Genomic DNA, 25,730 nt, shown 5'->3' with positions numbered 1-25,730 from the left:
TCCAATTCACAATTTAATAGCATAAGTAACTATCAATACCGCTACTTCGAATACACATTTAGGATGACAGAGTGCAAAACACTTCTTTCGAGGGTACTCTCAACCAATAGATCGCTGTAGACGTAGGCGCTACGATAATTATGCTATGGAGAGAATAATTTGAAAATTGAAACCAAAATAGGTTAGGCCTAGGCCTACGTAAGGCCTAGATACAAGATCCTATATTATTATTATTATTATTATTATTATTATTATTATTATTATTATTATTATTATTGTTATTATTATTGTTATTATCATTTATTTATTTATTTATTTATTTATTCATTTATCTGTATAATGCAGAATGAAATTAAAGTTAATGTATTATTTTTTCATTATGGGGACACTCATATAGTTGGTCTAGCTCTAATTATATCATTGTCATAAACAACACGGTTTAGGCCATAAGGCCTGTTCCGTCTCCATACGTATTCTAAATGTTAAAATTGGTCACTCCATCTCTTCCTAGGTCGACCGATGTCTCTTCTACTTCTTGGTTGATATTGATATATTATTTGTGGAATACGGTTTTGTTACATTCTGGTAATACTGTCATGCCACCTATTTATATATTCATATGTTGTTGTTGTTGTTGTTGTTGTTGTTATTGCACTTGTCATATTTAGTTCTTCACGTATTTCTGTATTTCTTTTGTGGTGGAGTAGACTGTAACCTGCCAATGGTCTGAGCAGTCTCATTTCTGCTGCTTCCATTCTTTTCTTTTGTTTCTTAGTCAAAGTCCAGATCTCAGATCCATAGATTAATGGCAAGTAACTTACTTTATAAAATTTTTAAACTATTTCCTTTCTGACCTTGTTGCAAAGTGTTCTTTTGATGGTTCCTACTAGCTACTGGAATTTAAGAAGTTTTATTTGTACATCAGATGTTTTATCATATGATATATTACAGCCAAGGTAGTTAAAATTGTTAACTTGTTCAATGGGCTCATTTATTACAATTTTCATTCTTAGAGACATTTTTCCCTGAAAGCCCATTACTTTCGTTTTCTTCGTTGAGATCTTCAGGTCATAATTGCAGGCTATCTGATTTAGTTGAAATAGTGCCCGTTGCAGATCATCCTCTGAATTAGCAAATACAACCTGATCATCTGCGAATAAGATCGTATTTACAGGTATATTGTTTATTATAAAATGTGAACTTAGTTCTCTTTGCCAGATTCTGGCAATTTCGTCAATATATATCATAAATTAAAGAGAGCATGTGACAGTGAGCACCCTTGTCGTACACCTCTTGTTATTTCTCTTTCCTCCTTACTTATTCCGCTATTGGTTTTTATTGTGATCATTGTATTTACATATAAGCTTTTTATGGCACGTATTAAATGTTGTGGGATACCTCTATTCAATAATATTTTCCAAAGTTTTGTACGATTTACAGTGTCAAAAGCCTTTTCATAGTCAATGAATGCAATATATGTAGGAATATTAAATTCTCTGTGTTATTCCTCTATAGTTGGAGCATAATTTTCTATCTCCTCTTAAAGATAGGGATTATTACAGCTTCCTGCCATTTCTCAGGTATATGACAATATTCCCAACATACATTCAGGAAATCGACATATAAAGGTCTAGCGAATCTCTCTTACTAGAACACCAGTGTTAATAAAAATAAATGCCCTTGGAGCTCAACTTTGACCTTTTAATTGCATGGTATATATCTTAAAAATTGCACATAAACATCAAGAGAGTCTTGGTAACAGAGCTTGTGTCCATAGAAACATTTATTGATTTGATCTCTAGAGTCTAGACACAGGAAAATTTTTTTTTGTCTCCTTTCTCCGTTCTCCTTCCGCTTGTGTAAGCTTCATACAGTTTTTCATAGTGCCATGGTCTTCATTTCATAACCAAAAATTGTAACCAATGTAACTTCCAGATTTTTAGGATTCATTTATTAACTTTTATTACAAATTTCGTTGCAAACTTTTCAATTTTTAACTAGAAAGATGATTTTGAGTACGCTCCTAACAAAATGTATTTCTCGTTATTTATGGTGAACTGTTTCATATTTGCTGTTTCTTTTATTTTACGACGCTTTATCAACTGCGATAGTTTTCTAGCGTCTGAATCATAATGCCAGTGAAATGAGTCCAGGGTCCAGCGCCGAAAGTTACCCAGCATTTGCTTGTAATGGGTTGAGGGGAAACCCCAGTGAAAACCTCAGCCAGGATTTGAACTCAGGTTCGCTCGTTTCGCTGTGAGACATTATTTGCTGTTACCCTATGCAGTTCTTAAGAAAGTTTCAAAGAAACAAGTAGTTTTACTTGCAAATAACACGTGAGACAACTTAATAAGCCAATGCTATTTTTATATAGATTTTGTTCGAAAATTATAACATTCTCTTCATCAGGTGAAACAAATATTTCACACCTCTGTACTTGTAATAAAGTCAGAAACAGATGCACCATTTTAATATTTCATTAACGAAAGAAAACTAACCCTACAGTAAAATGAAACCGGGGGGGGGGGGGTTTACTTACAAATTATGTAACAGCAGAGAATTATGCGTGATAGTCATTGGATGTTCTGGCACTAAAAATATATTAATTGATAAAAGAGTTCTATTCAGTCAGTACTTAACATATGTTAAGTATTGACTGAATAGAACTCTTTTATCAATTAACATTGCACTTAACGGAACCAATATGCTTTTAAAATTAAAAATATATGTTTTAGACGCATGTAATAGCCATTTAAGGAATAAAAATAAGCGCCTATAAAATAGTTTTTAAACAGCCGTTCATTTTAGTTTGGAAACTATAGGCTATATTTTCACGCACACGTAAGTTACTTAAAACACCACAAGATGTGAAACTGTGTAACACGTTTTTAAACATACGTATGTAAAAGTGGAAATGTTCAAGAAACTGACTTTTCAACTCTTCATTTATTATAAATATCTACAATTGAAGTCAACCTGGTTGGCGAGTTGGTCTAGCGCTGGCTTTCTATGCCCAAGGTGCTTAAATGCGACAGGCTCATGTCAGTAGATTTACTGGCATGTAAAAGAACTCCTGCGAGACAAAATTCCGGCACATCCGGCGACGCTGATATAACCTCTGCAGTTGCGAGCGTCGTTAAATAAAACATAATATTTAACATATCTTTGTTCTACAATAAAATTATTCAAATTAGAAAATTGAACATTTGGAATGTAACATTCAATTTTTCCGCCTCGGTGGACTTGAAGAATATGACCTGCACCCGAAGATAATATTCTTGCACCCCACTGTTGCTTGTAGAGAGTATTAATTTCTTGGACGTATTCCTTTTTTTTTTTTTTTTTTCCATTAGAATCTGGTTTGCATTTTTTTTTCGATGGAATTTTCTATGTGTATTCTTCAGCAACTGAAGTTGAACGCCAACCTCCATTATTTTCTCTTCAGTGTTGATATATTAGGTCCTGCATCAGCTAAGAAAATATTAGTAATTTGACATACGAGTACAGTTTTCGGAAAAGTGCGCCAGCAGTATACATCATGTCCTGCTTAAAACACCAATAAAATAAAAGTGCATAGCTCTAATGAAAAACGTATTTAATTTAAACTGTTAATATTTTCTAATACCTAAAGAGTTGCAATTTCAATACACTTCAACATGACTACCCTTTATAGCAAGGCAGATGCAGAGCCTGTTTTCCACCTCTCTCCAGGTATTCTTCAGCATATCAATAGTGACAAGGCGGATTTTGGGCTTCAAATCATCGAGATCAGCCACTGGTGTTCTGTATACTTAATTCTTGACGAATCCCATAGAAAGAAAGTCCAAGGGTGATAGATCTGGTGACCATGGCGGCCAAGCGATTGTCTCGGATCCTCTGCCAATCCACTGTCTGGAAAAACTGTCATTAAGAAACTTGCGTACTTCGAATGCGAAGTGAGAAGGGGCGCCATCTTGCTGATAAATGGTTCCTGCAGGAAGCTGTGGCACGACATACAATTCCAACATATCTAGATAGGTTGACCCAGTTACTATAGGTTCAGCAAAAAAGAAGGGACCTATCACATGATCTTTCAATAACCCACGCCAGACATTAACTTTGTATAATAATAATGTTAATGAATGTGAGGAATAAACACATACAGGTAACAACCACTCTACCTGGTGCAACTTCCCTTGTTCAACCGTTGGATGTATACTTTTTTCGTCAATGGAAGAAGTTCACCAAACGTTTTTGTGAGAGAGTTTTACTCGACAACATTGATATTGACCTCCAGAGCTGTAACGGTATCATCAACCTGCATGCATTTACCCATAATCAGTTCAGTACCTCCATATTCAATAACATGATTAAGCATGCCTGGAAGAAAGCTACTTTTCCAGTTGAATGTGATGCCTTTGAAGCTCCTGCCAATGTTATCCTGAAGATTCGAGTTGCTCAACTCCCAACTGCAGAAATGCATCATTCATCCGATGTGCTTGTTGTTCACGTTAATTGTGCTTAACGGATTTCTACATAAACACCCACAAACATGTTTAAGTATGTGTAAGGACAGCTAAAATTAGTAGAATAATGATTATTTATAGATGAGTTTCCTTCCATATCCATTATTGTACAAATATCTGTCTAGGCTCATAAACATTGTATGGGAAGCTACAATTGGTACCATAAACATTGCTTACAGCTGAACTTTCCATTCTATTTGATTTTATACCATTATCAGTCAGACGCTTCGTGAATGTACCTTGTTAGTTTCGTATTGTCTCAGTTTCTCCGACCAGTCAACAAACTGTTTCACGATCTGGAGCACAGTCGATATAATAACTTCAAAGGGACAGAATACACATTTTTACGATTGAGCGGAAGATGTATTGAGATTTCAGGCTTTCATAATGATTAGGATGCGAAGAAGAAAAGTGTTTTCAACAGTTTATTAACATTTAATATAACTTATCCGACAATTTGAAACAACCTACAAGTTTCAGCGTCAATCAGATCGGGATCTTAGGCATATTATGTTTGGTTAACCTAATGGACCAAAACAGAGTAGACAAATTCTTCTTGTTCTTAAATGATACTGCTCCGATAATAAGTAGATCCAAAAGGTCGGTGTTAAGCCTTAATACACGGTTGAAAAGTGTACAGAAAATCGCCTGATAGTTTCCAGCTTTCTCTAATTTCATGCTGAGTTGTGTAATGTGAAATTGACTCGTGTGTTGCAGATATAAAGTGGAGGTGTCGGGCAAGTCACTGCCTGTACTTACAAATTTGGATAAAGGAAAGTACGGAGTGATTGTGTTTGAGAACCTGAACAAGTACCTGCAGATGGACAAGTGGAACCGGGAGCTACTGGACAAGTACTGCCGCGAGTACAGTGTCGGTATTGTGGGCTTCCACCCTCCCAGCGAGGAAACTCTCGTGGGGGCTCAGCTGCGCGGATTTCCACTGTTCATACACACAAACCTCAGGTTAAAGGTGAGGAAGAACTTTGATTATTACAACTGCATTTTTTTATTGTTGCCACTAAGAGTGACATACATGTATCTAGCTTTCTAATATCTAAAGGCAAGGTTGGATCGAACTTGTTTCAACTGTCTGAATACGTGAAACCTGAGTTACGGTTTCTAGAAATTTAGGACAGAAAAAAATCAACGGATGCATAGCTTTACTATGCTACATATCTTTACGTAGAATTACGTAGGGTGGTGCGAAAATGGAACAAGGAAAATAGGCTACAAGGGGAATGCAAGAAAAACAAGGGGATCTAAGGATAACAAGGGAAAGACAAGGGGAACAAGGTGAAAACAAAGAGAATAGGGAAACATGAGGTGAACAGGGGGAATACAATGAAAACAACGTAAATACAAAGAGAACAGAGGGAACACGAGGAGAAAAAAAAGAGAGGGTTGCATTTTTCTGTGACGGTCAGTTCCCAAGTTATCCCTGCATACCGAGTGAGGAGAAAGATATAGTTCTGTCAAAAATCGCTATCTTTACCATAACCATTGACTTACTATTACTACTACTACTACTACTACTACTACTACTACTACTACTACTACTACTACTACTACTACTACTGCTGCTGCTGCCGCCTCCGCCACATTTGTGGAAAAACAAAACGTCCTTAGTTCCAAGAACTCAAGGCTATCGTCCTTTACCGCCTACTGTAAATATCAGTGAACAAAAGGCAACCCTTCTCTCACAACTACAGTCTATTGTAAATAAAGACTGTAAAAGTTGAGCTGCCTTCAGGCGGTGGAGTGGGACGAGGACGTTATGAACTTATGATTTGTCTCGAATTGTACTACTATTGGCCATTTGTCATCTCGTGAAACCAAATGCATGCATAATCCGTAGCTTATAGTAAGAATCTTATGATGGGGGTAAGTGAGCTAGCTGGCTACAAGTGGAAGCGTAGCGAGGGAGGGAAGTTTTCTGATCCACCTTTTTCTTCCTCTCACACACAGATAGGTTTTACGAGATAACGAATGGCCTATACTACTACTACTACTACTACTACTACTACTACTACTACTACTACTCCCATCACTATCACAACCATGCCACCACCACTATCATCACTACTAAAAAAATAATGTCATGCATTTCAAGCGCTATGTTCGGTTCAAGTTTGTCGAGCGTGACAACCGAAATCTGCTTTGAAGAAGTGGATCTATCCAGCTCGCTCGAACCTGCCCCTTCAAGCTTGCTGGCCTCTCCTACTCTTCCCTCTCAACCTTTCATGCTTTTATCGACATACCCAACCTATTAAATAAATGTTTTCATTTTCATAATATTATACATAATTATAACATAGGCCTACTAGCCAGCCTGTTAAATAAAATAAAGTATTTTATTTTAATACTACATATTATCGTCGTGCATGTTCGATTCATTTTGTCGAGTATGGCGAAGATCGATATTTGCCGATGCTCGCTTTGCAGGAGGAGCCTGTCATGTTTGTTCACCAATGTTATGAAAATATTTTATGTCCTCCTCTCCCATCCCTTCATGCTTCAAACTAACTTCGTGCATTACAGGCACTATGTTCTGTTCAAGTTTGTCGAGTATGGCGAAGTTCAATATTCGCCTATGTTCACTCTGCAGTAGAAGGCCTGTAGTGTTTGTTTCACCTTGTTACAAAATATTCGCTGTTCTCCATTCCCATCACTTCATGTTTTAACGCTTAAGAATTTTAGCACAGATCTTGCAATTAGTTCGTCATATGAAATAAGACGAAATTTGTAAAATCTTGGTTGCCGCTCTCATGTTCGAACATTGCAGGAACCATTTTAAACCACTTGAGGATTTGAACACATATCTTGCTATTAGTTTTCATATGAAATAAGACGAAATTTGTAATGTCTTGGTTTCCTCCCTCATGTTTGAACATTGCACAATACTAGTCGGTATTATGAACATATGCGGTTTTTTAATATATTTTGTTTGATTTATTTATACGTATATTTTTGTAAATGTTTAGTTATATTAGTGACAACAAAAATTATCTATATTCATTACTGTGCGTAACTTCGCAAGATAATATGTGTCTGATATTCTTATACAGCTAAAGCATTAAGGTGCGGGGAGAGGAGGAACTAAGAAGAAAGGCACCGAACATACACTATGTAATCGAAAGTATCCAGACACTTCGCAAAACGTGTTTTTATCACAGAATGTGACACAGTAGTCAGCAGACATCAGACAGCTGCCAGCAGACAACGCGAGACAGCATAATGAGATAATCTGAGGAACTCACGGACTTTCAACATGGTCAGGTGGTACTTTTGTAAGAAGTTTGCGCGCGAGATTTCCACTCTCCTAAGCATCCCTAGGTCCACTGCTGGTGATGTTATACTGAAGTGGAAACGTGAAGAAATGTGTACAACCCAAAAAGCATACAGGCCGACCACTCATGACTTCCAGAGACTGTCGAGTGTTGAAGAGAGTTGTACAGTGTCAATCATCCACCGCCAACATGACACAGGAATTCGAAACTGTATCAGGATCTTCACAGGAATTCGGACCTGCATCAGGATCTTCTTCAAGCACCATGACTGTTCGGCAGGAGGTTCTACAGCAAAACCACCTCATACTCATTGTACTAAGTCAATACCTAAATATGGGATTGCTGACTCTGTTCCCATGGCCGAGCAGATGCCCATATCCACACATCACAAGGTAAATGTCAAATGCCACCTCGCATGGTATAAGGAGCGTCGAAATTGGACCTAGAAAAGTGGAAAATGATTGTGTAGAGTGATGAATCATGGTATACAATGTGGCAATCCAATGGTAGAATATGGGTGTGGCGAATGCCTGGTGAACGACATCTGCGAACCTTTATAGTGTCGACTGTGAAATTCGGAGGTGGTGGGGTTACGGTGTTGTCATGTTTCTCCTGGAGGGGGCTTGGCCCTTTCATTGCTTTACCTGGTAATGTCACGGCACAAGCTTACGTTGACATTTTAACCACTTTCATGTTGCCTAGCATCGAAGACCAGTTTGGGGACGACCATTGTGTCTTTCAACTCAACCGAATACCCAACCATGTTGTAGGACTTGTCGAGCAGTGGTTTGACCACAACAACGTCGCACTAATGGACTGACCTGCGCAGAGTCCTGATTTGTATCTGATAGAACATCTCTGGGATGTTTTGGAACGCCAATGTCGTGCTAGACCACACATCGATAAGTACTCTTCTCATTTTGGCGCTCATGGAGGAATGGGCTGCCATTCCCCAGGAAACCTTTCGCCGTCTGATTGAGAGTATGGCTGCGAGAGTGAAGGCTGTCATGAAGGCTAAGGTTGGGCCAACACTGTGTTGATTGCGAGTGTTCCCAATGAAGGGCTGCCCAAACGTGTACTTCATTTTGAGGTGGGTGTCTAGATACTTTTGATCACATAGTGTATGTAAGGAAGGGGAAAGACTGAACAAACGCAAAGGTGGCTTCGGTTCTACGGAGACTCGGCAAACTTGAACCGAACATAAGGCCTCTAACTGGTTTTCAATTGACTCTGTTATTTTACGAGGTTCATCCAGGAAGTAAGTTTCAATCGCGTCCAGAGATGGCATGACTAGTTGGACGGGAATTCTCATGCGTAGGAGTATGTGGGAATAATGCACTGCAGTTTCAGTCTTGTGACGACACCAGGAGAAAATAGCTGCACTGATATTGTCTTCCACCAACTACGAGATTCGTGCAGTTATCTGATTTCTGCATGCTCAAAAGCAATCTCCAGCAGAAATACACCGCCAATTGTGCAACGTGTATGAACCCGACATTATGAGCGACAGTATGGTCAGACGATGGTGCAGGCAATTCACTGAATTCGTGCAGTAATGGCTGACCGTTTCTGGTGATGGCAGAACTGATGGAAAGTGTGTGGCAAGCAATTTTGCAAAACCGGCGCTTCACGATTTCGGAATTGTCTGATCAATTCCTCCAGATGTCTCGCTCACAGATGCACGAAATCGTCTCCCAGTGGCTTGGTTTTCGGAAAGTGTGTGCAAGATGAGTGCCAAAGCAGCTGACAGATGAACACAAACGAAACGTCTTGCTGTAGCATTGATATTTCTCCAGTGGTATGCAGAGAAAGGTGACGAGTTTCTCGACAATGTTGTCACTGGGGATGAAACATGGGTGTCGCATGCCACACCAGAAACAAAACAACAATCTGTGCATTGGAGGCATAGTGATTCACCTGTGAGGACCAAATTCAAGCAGACAATCTCTGTCAAAAAATCATGTGCACTGTCTTCAGGGATTGACGTGGTATCCTCATGTGCGAGTTTTTACCGCGAGGGGAGACAGTTAATGCTGAGTGGTATTGTCAGACATTGCGAAATCTGAGGAGAGCGATCTAGAACAAGAGACGTGGAATGCTGACAATGCAGACCCCATACAGCCAACGCCACACGGAATCTGTTGCTTCAGTTTGAATGGGAGATCTTCGACCATCCACCCTACAGCCCTGATCCCGCACCAACTGATTTTCATCTCTTCCATCTCATGAAGCGCTTTCTGGCAGGAAAACGTTTCCACAACGACACTGAGGTAGAGACGGCAGTGACTTCATGGCTCCAAATGTTGGCAGCAGATTCCTATGACATGGGCATACAAACATTGGTGCACCAGTACGATAAATCCGTCAATAATGGTGATGACTGTGTTGAGAAGTAGCCAGTGAATCTCTGCAAATAGTGCAATAAATATTTCTTCCTTATTGATATTTTTGTTTTCTTTATCGGCCATTGGAACTTACTTCCTGGATGAACCTCGTAGTTTACATGCTTCATTTCCACGTACTGCTAAATGCCTAAGAAGTATAGGGCGAAGGTAATACTTTGATATCCCCTCTTATGTTCGAACATTGCACGACACTTATCACTACTGCTGACAACCACGATCACTACCACACTTACTCTCGCCACCATTGTCCATTACCTTCAAGGCTATTGTGTAATCACAATCATCACAGCTTTCTTCACCATCACCACGATTATCACTGTCGTCATCATCAGCACCACAGTGTCTATCACTATTATCACAATCACCACACCTCTACCGCTACCAATATCACCCTCACCACCACCACTACTATCAATGAGTCGTCCACCTCACAATATCAGTACATCAAAATAGGTTAGTATTTCAACTCATCACATTTGAGTCTTTCACTGTATTCATCTAAGTGAATTGAATATTAGTAATTCTTCTTTTTCTGCTTCTCTTCCTTCTCCACATTTTGAACTTCAAAACATTGCCCCCTCCTATTTAGTTTTTTTTTTTTTTTTTTTACCATTTATACCATCACCATCATTTTACATAGAATTTCTGTTTTGGTTCTTTTTTTTTTTTTTTTTTTGCTTGTTTTCTATGCATTGTACTGTACACAGTCTACCTGTTTATGTCTATATTTCTCTATCTTTTAATTAATATTGGAAATGCCTAGGTTATCGTCAGACAGCGGATTTTCGGTCCTGACACTGAATGTTAGTGTACGACTGTTGCAGGGAGGTAATTGATCTCATTGCTATACTCTGTCCGTAACCCAAGGGATGTGATGTCTTGTCGCTGTGTAGGGACTGAAGATCCGCTGTCTGCTTATCAATGAAACTTGGAAATGTCATCTGTGCTGTCTATATCTGCTTGTTTCTATTTTTCATTTCTTAGGTTTCGCTTTGATGTTTGGGCATTATAGAATAGCCATCATGTCCATCGCCTTATAACGGATTAGCATTGTCTCTTTTATTGTTTTATCCTTCACTGGCCTTCGAATAGTTTCACAAAATATATAGTTAAAGTTATTTATTTCACATTTTACATTTGTTTCACTTAGGTGAGATACTCTACATTCTAGGAAGTTAATGTATTATCTTGTATGTCCCTGATTTTCAATTATAATATTCGTTCTTATTGTAGTGTTTCCTTTGAAAATCAGACTTAGTTTTCTTGTTTGAAATTATTTTCCAATATTACTTATTTCATAAAATACTCTCTGTAAAATATGTTCTTTATTTGATAAAATATTCTGATTATCTGCAAATAGAAGTGTTAATTTTTTTTTTTTTTTTACTAAAATCACTGTCATTATTTAAAAACTAAAATTGATAGTTTCACTTTCAAATATCATTGTCTAAATATTAATGACATAGCAAAGATTATATCCCATTTAGGTACATTTAACAGATTTTTAAGTTAAAATATATTCCTTTCAAAATTATATTCAGTGGTACCGGTATGTAGCATATGCCTCTTTTCTCCAAAGTCTTTGAACGCTTGGCTCTTTTAACTCTGCCAAGCTTGTAGTCGGTAAATATAAGTTAAATCTCACGGTTAAATTCTCTCTTTTTTCTATGATCTGCTTTAAAGTTAAGATATTGCCAGTTATAGAACTTCCTTCCACGAAATCTGTCTCTTCTTTTAATAATAATAAAGTTAATATCATTGTTCTTAATATCTTGGTACGAATATTAGCATAAATTTTATCTCACTTACACAAAAGGCAATCCACTTATAATTATTAAAGTCTTGTTTACCTTCTTACTTAAAATGGAGATGATGAAATAAGTTAGCAATATTTAACTATACAATTTTCTTCATGTCAGTGTACGAAATAGTTTGACCAGATTGTGATACTGTTAATGAGTGTTGTTATAACTTCATTTTCTTGTACTGCTTATTTATTTGTTGACAGGATGCTGCTCTGAATGCAGCATCTCCAATCCTACGGTTAACACGATCAGGGGAGACTGCGTGGGGTCCACTGCCAGGGGAGGACTGGACAATATTCTCTCCGAACCACTCGACATATGAACCGCTGGCTTGGGCCACTCGCAACTCTGAGGACTTTCCAAGTGAGGAGTCGAGTAGAACTCCACTTCCCACAGTCTTGCAGGTTTGGCAACATTGACAGAATATAAAAAATCACGAGAAGGTCTTGAAGGACAGGTTGGGTGGTGTCTTAGAAATGCTGTTTGAGTAAAGACATACTTTTCATCATAATTTAAACGATTTTTGACTTTTCCATTGGGTAAAGAGAAAACATTGCGATGCTGGCATACATCATTTTGAGATTTTGATAGGAATACGTGTTCATAGCTTCTATTATTATTATTATTATTATTATTATTATTATTATTATTATTATTGTTGTTATCAGGCAGGGTTTGGAATTGAACGGGTTACATCAGCTTCTTGTCTATGCGGATGACGTGAATATGTTAGGAGAAAATACACAAACGATTAGGGAAAACACGGAAATTTTACTAGAAGCAAGTAGAGCGATCGGTTTGGAACTAAATCCCGAAAAGACAAAGTATATGATTATGTCTCGTGACCAGAATATTGTACGAAATGGAAATATAAAAATTGGAGATTTATCCTTCGAAGAGGTGGAAAAATTCAAATATCTTGGAGCAACAGTAACAAATATAAATGACACTCGGGAGGAAATTAAACGCAGAATAAATATGGGAAATGCGTGTTATTATTTGGTTGAGAAGTTCTTATCATCCAGTCTGCTGTCCAAAAATCTGAAAGTTAGAATTTATAAAACAGTTATATTACCGGTTCTTCTGTATGGTTGTGAAACTTGGACTCTCACTCTGAGAGAGGAACATAGGTTCAGGGTGTTTGAGAATAAGGTGCTAAGGAAAATATTTGGGGCTAAGCGGGATGAAGTTACAGGAGAATGGAGAAAGTTACACAATACAGAACTGCACGCATTGTATTCTTCACCTGACATAATTAGGAACATAAAATCGAGACGTTTGAGATGGGCAGGGCATGTAGCACGTATGGGCGAATCCAGAAATGCATATAGAGTGTTAGTTGGGAGACCGGAGGGAAAAAGACCTTTAGGGAGGCCGAGACGTAGATGGGAGGATAATATTAAAATGGATTTGAGGGAGGTGGGGTATGATGATAGAGACTGGATTAATCTTGCACAGGATAGGGACCGCTGGCGGGCTTATGTGAGGGTGGCAATGAACCTTCGGGTTCCTTAAAAGCCATTTGTAAGTAAGTAAGTATTGTTGTTGTTGTTGTTGTTGTCGTCGTCGTCGTCGTCGTCGTCGTTTTATTTATTTATCAGAGTTTTTTCACATCAGAGGCTGCCATTAGACAAAGCATACGAAATAAAACAGGGAACAAACAGTCAATGAAAGTTAACAGAATAAGAGAGGTAGGTAACAAACAAGTAAACAAACAAACAAATAAAGAATGAAAGCTAAGAAGAAAATAATAATGGCACATCAGTTTTTTCAGTCCAATGAGATATAATCCATATACTTTACTTTGACTTTTATTCCATAGCAGAATTCTTAGTGTCTCTCATGAATATTATGAAAATGCTGTTGAATATCCTAGATCTTAGTACCTGTATTATTAATTCACAAGATAAGATATCTATGAAATGTACTTATTTTGCTTGAATTGAAGGACAGAAAAAAATAACTAGAATATAAGGAAAGAATTGAATATCCCAGCATTATAAAAGAAAGTAAAAATATTATATTGAACGCATGACAATTACTGGACCCAGTAAAAAAAACTACTGGTACGATTACAACCTGCCAGAGGAGAGAAGTTTGAGATGAAAGACGTCAGAAACAGTAGTACCTACCTATGGAAGAATTGAAGTGGACAGTTATATTCAAACTGTGTGGATTATTGTTATTATTACTGTTGAAATGGAATGGAATTTCGCGAGGGAGGCACTATGACCCAGCATTGCGACTTTTCACGATCTATTATTATTATTGTTAACAATTTTCTCTGGACTGTAAACAAAGAAATAAGAGTGCCCTACAATGAGCCACATTCTTAGGGTTTACAATTAGGAAGTTACAAATGTCTTTTAATTATGTGAACAGTGCCTAAAATTATTGTTTTCTACTCGTACAGTTTATTTGACTTTGTTGCTGTAGGAATGATACAAAGATATTCTGTGAACTTTTTGTGACATTTGTTAGAGCCCCAGTGATCCTGTATATTCCATATGAAGAGCTTGCGGGAAAAACGATGAATGTCACATTTCTATTAAGGATTACATAATGATCTAATTGACTCTATAACTGCAAGATGTAATGCTGTTTCTATAGAAAATAAAGGAAAGGATTACTGTATTCGTAGTGATAATTCTCCTTTTTACCGTTTTTCATAAGAACAACATTAAATTTCGCAGTGATCCATTGAATTAGATAATGACATCAACCTTAAGAAAACTGTGACAATCATCGTTTTTCCCGCAAACTCTTCATATGTATTTGTTGTATTTTCATTATCAGTAGGAATAACTACATCATTAATTTGGCAAATTGTAGCTTTACAGTCACGTATTATGATACCAGTATAATGGTTTATTTGCTTACATTTTCCTGTCGGTTTCTATAAGAAAGTACCACAATATACTATAGTTATAGGCTATAATTTTTTGTTATGACAGCTTTTGTATCATGCAAATAATACCTTTGTCCCATTTCCTTGCATGTATGCAAGTATACTGGTATTTCAGAATGTATTAGCTTGCATAACATTTTTTATGTTTAGTAAGACATTTTTATGTTGTGATAATCCAAGCTATCAACCCGACATGACATGGTCTATTGCTTCTTAATATTATTATTCTTGACATAATCTACATTGACTGCGTCCTTTTTGAAATTGTATTTGCTGTAATGTATTATTATTATTATTATTATTATTATTATTATTATTATTATTATCGTTCTTGTTCTTGTTGATCATTCAACAATGTGTATTTTATTTCAATGTTTTTTTTTTTAATCCAATGCCACCAGGTTGTCATTTGACATCTCTGGTCTCTCCTGGCAATGACTTATTTGTAACTCACTTCTGAGGTTTGGGCACCTGGAAGGCGGTGTTACACTGCCTCGATGATATTATGTTAAGATTATTATGAAGTGCCAGGAGAGGTCTTAAACCTAAGCCTAATCTAATTTCCAGACCATGGTCGAACACAGGAACATTTCCCTTTGCGGAAAATTGCTGTGTTATAACCGGGAAATGAACCTGAGACCTCATGAACTGTAGTCAGTAATATGCAAATCTGGCTTTCAGGTAGTAGCTCCCTATAAAGCAGGTTTGAATAACTTAAAAAAAAAAAAAAATTTCCAGGGCCGGGTATCAATTCCGGGACCCTTCGCTTAGCGTACAAATGCTCTACTGACTGAGCTACCCCAGGAACTATACACGACACCGTCACAATTTTTCCTTTATATTCACACAACTCAAATGGGCTGACAAGACGCCAGAACCCAACTTTGTGTGACTTAAATTGTGGTTTCCTGTTAACATACCTCCAGTAACGAATATATTATGCAAATCTGGCTTTCAGGTAGTAGCTCTGACCACTAGCCCATGAGGCTGGTCATTTATTTCTATGTAAAAATTGAAAAATGTATTTTATGCGTAACAAATCAGTGCCACAACAGCTGATAGTAATTAATTAATTCAATAGGCTAATTAAAATATCAGCCTTACATAATAAAATGTAAGATGATTACAGTGAGGGGAAAAAAATACAAAAAGTTAATGAAAACAGTACCGTTAACTGATAAAAGTGCTGCAGTGAACGTTCTGGTATACAGGATATATTGTTCTTGAAGGCAATGCTATGTTAAAATAGCACTATGCACGTTCTTGGTTCCGCCCTCATGTGACATGTAAGGATATGCAAAAAGCTTCCTGTTCTATATCATTCAAAGTGCAGTATGGTCCTTTGATATTCAAATGGAATAGACAGTACCTCTCGTGAGAGAATACATGGGAGGATATTGATCTCCATCTTTAGCAATATGCAGTGAAATATGTATTGCATTTGAGAGGCCCTGTTTGCATATCCCAGAAGTCTGCTGATGGCAACATAAGAGAACTTCTCTTCTGCTTTTCTTTTCTTGCATAGCACAGAGAAAGAAAGATGTCCATATGTGTGCGTGTACTAGTCTCTGTCAGTCAGTCATTTAGTCCAGTCACTATACGTGAACGTAAATGATAGCTGATGTTTCACTTTCAATTGTTCTAAGGTCGATTGGAACAAATCCTCAAGAATGAGTATAACACAGTAACAATATAGTTTTGTTAATAGACAGGGTGTAAATGGATGAGTTTCACATACTGAAGGACTGCAAATGGGTCAAAACTGGACATATTTTCATTACGTCCATATACATATGAATGAGTGAGAATATAATCCTAAGCCACAGACAAAATTTATAACAAAATCATATTAAACATTTAGAGTCCAATACTATTAGGTGCGGTATCATAATTTCTTTAGTGTATACTCGTACTTATGTTATATGTTCAGTAAATTTTATAATATTTTACTAGTAGTTTCTCTGTCTGTGTAAGAAATGAATTCGCACAAAAAAACTATTTTTGTTAAAAATGTGACTTCGGACTATCTCATTCTCACTCTTTCATATGATGACGGTAAAGTAATAGTCTACTTTTATAATTTGGTCCGAACAAAATAACACATGTTGTTTATTGTAGTTATCTAAGTTCGGTACACTCTGTCTAATTATATCCTGGATGTGCGTATCCTGACAAAAATTTAACAGTATATCGTGGAAGTGAATACACACAAAGCTCGAATTATCTTGGATATTATGCGTATTCTATCAAAAGATCAACAATGGGTCCTGAATGTAGCCTATATAATCTGTCCAAGATTAAAAGTGTGTCCTGGATGTATGCATCCTGTCAAAGTTCATCAGAGTTCAAGAATGTGTGATTTGCATTGAAGTTCAGCAGTGGGTCCTGGAATCCAACAGTGTCTCCTACTGTGCAGACCCTGTCATAGGTCGAAAGTGTGCTGGATGTGTGCACCTTTCAAAGATCAATATTATTTTCTGGATTTGCACACCAATTATCAAAAGTTAATAATAATAATAATAATAATAATAATAATAATAATAATAATAATAATAATAATAATAATAATGATAATAATTTTATTTTATTTTATTTTATTTTATTTATTGATATTTATGTGCTGGACAACAGCCATTGGCCAATAAAAGTCCAGCACAGTGATACAATTAATACAATAAAATGAACAACTGTGATACAAATTAAATAATTGAGATAATAACAACAAAATGAAGAACAAAGATTACAATGATTAATTTACAAGAATTAACACTATTATATTTTATGGACTCTATGACACGTAAATGGCGTTTCCAAAACTCAAACAGAGGCTATGTTCCTATAAACAGACGGACCAAAATAGATACAATCCTCTTCGCAGATGATCAGGAATTAAACCATTTAAATCTGCAGTATTTTTGCTTAAGATTATGAAATATGTTATGAAATCGAATGGACATCAGGACCTCTGAAGAGTTAATAATAATAATAATAATAATAATAATAATAATAATAATAATAATAATAATAATAATAATTGTTGTTGTTGTTGTTGTTGTTGTTATTAGAAAGCAGACGTAATAATTATTATCCCAACGCCACACACACACACACACACACACACCTCGTAAGGCTGACTACATTATAGACGGATTATTTTCAATAAACAAACATCACAGCAATGCCTTCAAGTGTAGTTCGTTTACGTGTGAAGTGCGTGGAATGGTAGAACTTTGCATTTCTAATGACCAAGACCATTCTTTTTGCCGCAAAGTGTACTTCGTTATTACAAAAGGTATGGTACCCTTTTCTTATCATTAGGAGAATAATTCTCCTAGTCTTTTAAATAACTTGCAGCGAGGAACAAGTTTTCATACCAAACACATGACTGTAATCCTTTAAAAATGAGGGATGTTTTCTACTACTGTAGTCACCTCGGCAGAAGTGGTGAAACTTAGTCTAAAATCTCAACGAAAAGTAGATATGATTCCATACACCATATCATTTCTCTTGTGAGAACTTTTTAATTTGATATAAATTTCATTGCTTCGTTTATTAATTCATTTTATGTAGTAGTACAAAAGTCATTAAGAAAATCGTCATATGTTTCTTGAAATGGATCGTATAGAAGAATTTATGAGAATTTCTTTCTTTAACAAAGGTCCATCTGCCTCTGGGTTGTAAGTGCACTACATTCTAATCATGGACTTTGTTTGCCCTAGTTAATTTAAACAACTTTATTTTGATTGTTTTAGTGGTCAAAAACATTATCAACTGCAATCTAAACTTTCATACTTGCATAAATAACCTTCTCTTTCCTCTACAATCTGCAGCCTAGATTTTCGTTCTACAAACCATTGATGGAAATATGCTTTGTATGTATGTATTTATTTACACTGCAAGTGTGTAAGCAGCCTGTGGCAGTGGTACACACAATATAAACAATATACAATAAAATTACAGTACACAATACAATTATACAATACACAATACAATTAGAATACACAATACAATTATACAAAATAATTACAATTAATAATAATAATACATAAAATAACCTAATTAATAAGCGAACCTAATTTTACATTACAACCTACATATGTAAAGTCCCTACATAAGTTTCACATTGGTACTGATACTGGTACTGATATGCTTTGCAAGAGATCCTAGCATTATTCTCATCTCATTGCCATGTGTTAACAATTGAGGACCGTTTTTGCAAAACTTGCTAACTGCAAAATTTGCAAAATTGAGATTTTTGATGGATTCGTTAACATAAGGTAGGCCTCTACATGATGTTCAAAGCGTCTTAGTAAAATTGTGTTATTTCTCTTCATTGTAGTGTGTCAAAGTGTGATCGTTTTTTCAAAACTTGCTTTCTGCTATAGGTGAGAGTTACAGCAAAACTTGCTTACTATAGTGTTTTGTCTCTCCTGTAAAATTTAGTTTTTTCAGTTAGCAAGTTTTGCAAAAACGGTCCTGAATTCTATTATTTATGTGGTGTAATATCAACTGCTTTGTTTACAGGACCATGGTTTATATGATGGCATCCAGCGAGTCCTTTTTGGAGGAGGTCTTCGCTTCTGGCTGCACAAATTGCTCTTTTTAGACTCTCTGTCATATCTGAGTCACGGACAGCTAAGTGTAAGTCTCCAGAGGTACATCCTCGTGGACGTAGACGACATTTTCGTGGGAGAAAGGGGCACAAGGCTCAAGAAAGATGACGTCATGGTAAATATGACACATGTTCTTCTAACCTATTCAGTTTAATAGTGAAAAATGTGATAAAAATTTAACATTCTGACATATGCTGTTGATACTGTTTTTCTTGAAGAAATGGAAACAGAAATTTAAAAAATTTAAAATCTCTCATACTCAATTCTGTTTGCTAGACAAAGGCACCAGTTGAATTACAAGGAAACAAAATAAGAAAAAATACTCAATATAGAACTCCTTCTGGCATTTTGGCTCACTCATGGACGTTGTTGTAACTTATCTTGCCATAACACAATAAAGCCATACAACAAAATTCAAGAAAGGAAGCAGTGGCTCACTTTAGGCTAACCACAAGACATGAGTGCATGGGGGATTCAGATTTATAGAGGACAATTTTATGTAAGTTACCGGTATGTTTCACTGGCAAATGGAGAAAATCTCCTGGAATGTCCAGAGTTGAAAAGTGTATTTCTGATAAGAAGATAAATAAACTATATTGGCTGGCTAAGGAGAAATTGATGTAATCAAAATCCTTCATATTAGATTAACAACATCAGTACTCTTTCTGGCAAGCTGCAATTGGATAAATACTTATTTAACAAAATTGACAATTTTCAATACTCTGGGAGCAAAATGATAGGTACTGAAAATTATATTACAGAAGAAAAGAACAACAAAAAGCATTGTAGAAATGGATTCGGAACACTTCAAAATCTGTGCTTCAGTGGCTGGTCATGATAATATCTTTGAAAAATATTGGAGTGCAAGAGGTCAAATGACTTTATTGTCAAACGCCTAGCATTAGAAAACAACAACAACAAAAAGCATTGTGGAAATAAGATATAACCTACTCTTCACTACTCGATATTCATGAAGTTACAAAGGTGATTATATTTTTTCATTGTAATTGCCACAGTGGCTCAGTGGGCTGGACTGATAAGCCAAGGGGTCCAGGTTCAAATTTTGATCGTTCCACCATGAATTTATAACTTAGGCCTATGTTGGGCAAGCCCATGATGCAGGCAACAGGGATTTTCTCTGAATAGCCCACTATTTCTCCGTCATCATTCTTTAGGAGTGCAATGTATCCCCATTGCCTATGGTGCACTCTGAATAGTCTCCTAGCGACATCTATGAATCATGTCCGTAGAGTTGGGATGAATAATGACAAGATAGAGACCCTGCCATTGCACACACACACACACACACACACACCACACACACACCACACACACACACACACACACACACACACACACACACACACACACAATTACACAAAAACTGTACAAACAACCAGGCTGAACAAATTGCAGTCTTAAAGGTACTAGAAACGCTCCAAGGAATTCAAGACCAATCAGACGAAGAGAAGCTTGTCGCCATATACACTGATAGCAAGATAACATTAGACCTACTGAGTAATAAATCCAAACGGAGCAGAATAGTTGAGAGAAACGAACTAGCAGACAGATTGGCGAAAACAGCGGCGTTAGAGGATAATGAAGTCGTCTACAACAAAACACCAACAGAAGTTATTCTGACACGAGAGAAGGAGAGGGGGCTCGACATGTGGCAGCAACAATGGTCCAATTCGACGAAAGGAAGGATAAGCAAAGCCTTTTTCCCTCAGTCAAGAGCAGGTTGAGCCGAAAGGTACCCATTTCCCCGGAATTCACAGCAATGACAACAGAACACGGGAAGCTGAGGGCATATCTCCACAAATTTAGAATAATAAGAGTCCCCCATATGCCCATGTGGATAGTAGGAACAAACAGTCAATCACGTAATATTTGATTGTAGCATAGTGACCAGACAAAGGAACGAAATGATAAGAAAAATCCATGAAGCAGGAGGCAAGTGGCCAACAACGAGCAAAGCACTGGCCTCCAACTACCTCCAAATATTTTCGACCTTCGTCCGCGGTATAGACTTCACAATTCTGTGAAACATCAAGCTTAAAGTGATAGTGAAATTGCAAAACTTGTAAATAGGTTAGTGAAAGTGAAAGTGAAATTGCAAAACTTGTAAATAGGTTAGTGAAAGTGACAGTGAAATTGCAAAACTTGTAAATAGGTTAAACTTTGACATGCTACAAATTACAAATTAGATCAAGCTGAAAGTGACAGTGAAAGTATCAAATTCTATATTACAAGCTATAAACAAGAAAAGTGACACCAAATAATAGTGATCTAGGGAGTAAAACTTAAAAAATTTGTAAATTTGGAATAGGCTTCATGCATGTAGTATTACATTCGTAATGGGGCATGCAGTTATACAGCAACTCATGAAAAAAAAAAAAAAAACGCACACATACACACACTTTGTGACTGTACATTATACGCGTTTTGATACAATTTAGTTCCATTATTATCTTACGAATTTTATTGTTTATAATTTTTATTTCGTTGAACTGCTATTCAGAAGATATGTGTAAATGAAACCATTTCACATTCGTACAAGTGGATTACAGTGGAGTTTTAATTATCATTGTCTTTGACTACAATCATTTGCTATTTAATATCATTAAATTCTATTGTCATCGAAATTTTACTAATTTCCCTTTTTTTTACAGTATAATGTAGGCCTATAAATATATTTCTAGTATTGTAAGTATAATGGCTACTGGTACATTTGTTGATAAAAATGACACTCTTCAATAATGTTTGTATAGGACGTTAGTTTTATTGCTTGTAGTCACTGTAATGGGAATCATTCGTTTGGGTACAAACTTTTTGTTCCTATATTTGATCACGGCATTGTAGGCTCACTTTCCTTATGACGTAAGAATCTAAAACATAATTCAGTATTGAAGTATTGAAGTAACCACCAGAAATATAACCTGAAAATAACAAAATTTGATTGAAACGGGTGTTATATTTCTGATTGAACAGAGTGCAGATAGAAAGGATATTGAGCAGAAACTATCATCAGGACAAGCCAGATCAACTGATGGTGGGTTCAAATTTGTTGAATATTTTAAAGTCGTTTTGAAGGTTGGATACAAGAAAGCAACATAATTTTGAAGATAAAATTAAAATTCAATTAACGACTCCTTTTTCTGTTCTACCTCTTCCTCACTAAGGGCTTGGACAACTACTGAAGCACTTAGGTATGAATGGCCATTGTAATCAACACAGAAGACTGTATGGTGCTGCTAGGTTTGATTTTCTGAGTTTCTTTGGGAGACAGTATGTGTTTCCAGAGGCTTAAAAGTGGGCAATCCAGCAGAAAGAATGTGAAGTGATGACTAGGACTCAGACCTAAAAATCTGGAAAATATGTGACAAAAAAAGGAAAAATATTCAATTATGTTTCAATTATTTTAAGTGAATATAAACAATATGCAGTACTCACCAGTATAAGTTATGCTGTCTTGCCAACTGCTGAAGAATTACAGTAAACAATGAGATTCATCCTCAAGCTATCCATCACAAATGACTGACATTATCGCAAAACACTGTCTTGTACTAGGAAAAAGAGTGCCCTGGCCATTGAGAAACAACATGCACTCCCTAGATACATGTTTATGATTGGAAACGAAAACAGAGGAAGCTGATGTTTATGAAATTATAATTGCTTCCTGAATTAGCTTTATGACAACTTACAAGGCATTCTTAAATGACACATTAGTGTTTATGTATGTTAGTTACAATACAACTTTTTATCGCTTGTGGTGAGAGAGCAGATTGCAGTTCCACAGGTCCACAGATAGAAAAGTTGCCAGCTGTCACGTCTAAACAACTCCACTGAACATTCGGGTGATGATTAATCTGAAATGAGGCTTTTGTCGAAAATGATGTGATAAAAACTTAATTTTTATGTGTTTTATGTGAATGTTTGAAAATATGTATTTACATTAAATAATTTCAGAATATGTTTTTATGTGGAATAAAATTTAAAATATATGCTCAGGTGACCTTGTCCGAAACTAAAAACACAATTACGAGTTTCTATTACAGTGTAAATAAAATATTTATTTACCTACGAATCCTAGCCCTAGTGATGACTCAATATTCATCCCACATTTCCTACAAGGTGGGTCCTCTGTAAGACCAGTATACTTAGATGCATAATCAGATGATGGTGTCTGGTTAACCATCTTAAGCTTCTCCTTTCCAGATCAAAGAGTTGTTTAGTTAAGTCAAGTCTTGGTTCCCCACTAGAGAGTTTGGCCTGTCTCATAGCTGGTGTAGATCTCCAGGTTTCCAGTAAATTCCTCATCAGGTTGTTCTTAGCCTACTGTGTCCTGAGACCCAAATGGGTTATGAGTTGTTATTTCTCGATAAGGTTTCCAGGGTAATTCTGCACTCTCAGACTAGCCTGGGATTTAATCTGTACATGTTTAGCGCACCCAGAGCAACCCAGCTATTAGAACAAATGTAAATAATCATACCCTTACATGACTTATTTAGGTTTTCCTGAGTACAAGCTAATATAACGAACACTTGAGCTTGGAAAACCGTACTATACTGACTGAGATGGGTAGAAATTGGTATCCTTGGTCTTACATCACAAATCCCTACTCCAGTACTATTAGTTCTCGAGACATCTGTAAACCATATCAAACTCCTGGATGGGAACTGCTTAAGGTAATCTCATTCCCAATAATGCAAACAGCAAGATTAACATATTGAGTAGGGATCAGACTGTCCTATCTCATTTCAACAGGATTTGTCCATTGCCATTTTCCAAAACATGCATGACCAAGAGTCCTTATCTCCCTATCCATTGGCCAAGACTTTGATGTCAAGAGGCAGCTAACATGGCTGTGTTTTGGATTGTCTGATCCAGAGAAGACAAACACAACAGTGCCTCAAAAGCCCTAGTTGTTGGTGTTTTCATGGCTCCTGTAATATCTAGACACTCAAGGTCCAGGACCACCATACAGCGTGCGTGCGTGCGTGCGTGCGTGCGTGCGTGCGTGCGTGCGTGCGTGTGTGTGTGTCTCATGAACAGCATAATAAATCCAATGTAGGATTTTCGACTGTATAGCCTACAAATATTTCAGACATACGTGTACAAGCCTAAAAGGCCACAGCAACCTTTCTGAGATCTGACGATTCCAGTGCTCAACTTGTAATCCTGTGAACCCGAGTTTGATCCCCGGTTTACCCCTGATTTTTAACTTGTGTTATGCAAGCTTGCGAGCCAGGTAATACACGGCTTTTCTCCAGGACTTTTGGTTCCCCTGTGGCATTCCAACAAATCTCCACCATCATCTCATCATTAGTGTAGCCTCCTTTGGCGCACCCTGGGCAACGACTCTGTCGGTAAATTGGTCTACACAACTGGCTTAATATGGGTGAATGACGAACAATAGTTAAGTACCCGTCATTAGTAAAAAAAAAAATCTGATGATTTCCATGTGCATTGCTAAAATACGGTGAAAGAGATAAGTGATTGAATATTATGTTTTCTTTGCAGGCACTATTAGCTACACAACAAAGAATCCAACAGTTGGTACCAGGTTTCCGGTTCAATTTGGGATTCTCAGGAAAGTACTTCCATCATGGCACTGCTGAGGAGAATTTGGGGGATGATATGCTGCTTGGTTAGTACATTTGTATATTTCTGTACTTTATTTTATTTGATTTCATTTGCCACAGGTTGTGGTGACTTATTTAATGATTCTCGGAGTTTCACATTCATACTCTTACAAGATGTACGTAGTAGCTAATTTTGACTCATAAGTTATTTAATGGAAACAGTATAATATGAAGTTCAATTTTAATCTATGCTACATATATTCCTCTTTTATTTCTATTAGATTTACTGTCATTCTAAATAGAATATGATTCTCTCTTCATTCTGGCCTATCTGGACGTCTCTTTAACAAGGAACCTATATCTAACCACTGCTACTATCCTATCTGACTCTATCCCAGTAATTTCCATAGGAATTCACACAGCAGATATTCCATTTTGTGAGGAGGTGTCGGATGCCTTCAGATGTTACATGAATGTGGTAGGTCTCCACATATATTCACACAAGTGTGGGAGGCACCAGAAAAAAAAGGCTTTGGCTGGTCCTTGAATCATTTCAGAATCAATTTTATAATTAATGTTCTCTCTAAATAAAAACCAGGTTGTTTGCCAGCTTTTTGCATCT

The 25,730-nt window shown here is 36.7% G+C and overlaps 1 protein-coding gene across 6 annotated transcripts in view; it reads left to right on the top strand.

The window, feature by feature from the left end:
- Positions 1-25,730, top strand: part of sfl (N-deacetylase and N-sulfotransferase sfl) — a 953,010-nt gene that overhangs the window by 842,433 nt on the left and 84,847 nt on the right. For all 6 annotated transcript variants that reach the window (XM_069818157.1, XM_069818158.1, XM_069818159.1 and 3 more), the window contains 4 exons: positions 5,223-5,475; positions 12,206-12,406; positions 19,435-19,638; positions 25,047-25,173. In XM_069818157.1, the coding sequence (XP_069674258.1) occupies positions 5,223-5,475; positions 12,206-12,406; positions 19,435-19,638; positions 25,047-25,173 (785 nt within the window). The remainder of the gene's footprint in view (positions 1-5,222; positions 5,476-12,205; positions 12,407-19,434; positions 19,639-25,046; positions 25,174-25,730) is intronic.

The sequence above is a fragment of the Periplaneta americana genome, chromosome 2 (assembly GCF_040183065.1).
Source record: "Periplaneta americana isolate PAMFEO1 chromosome 2, P.americana_PAMFEO1_priV1, whole genome shotgun sequence".
In the NCBI taxonomy this organism is placed as follows: domain Eukaryota; kingdom Metazoa; phylum Arthropoda; class Insecta; order Blattodea; family Blattidae; genus Periplaneta; species Periplaneta americana.
This window is presented reverse-complemented; position numbering and strand designations above follow the sequence as displayed.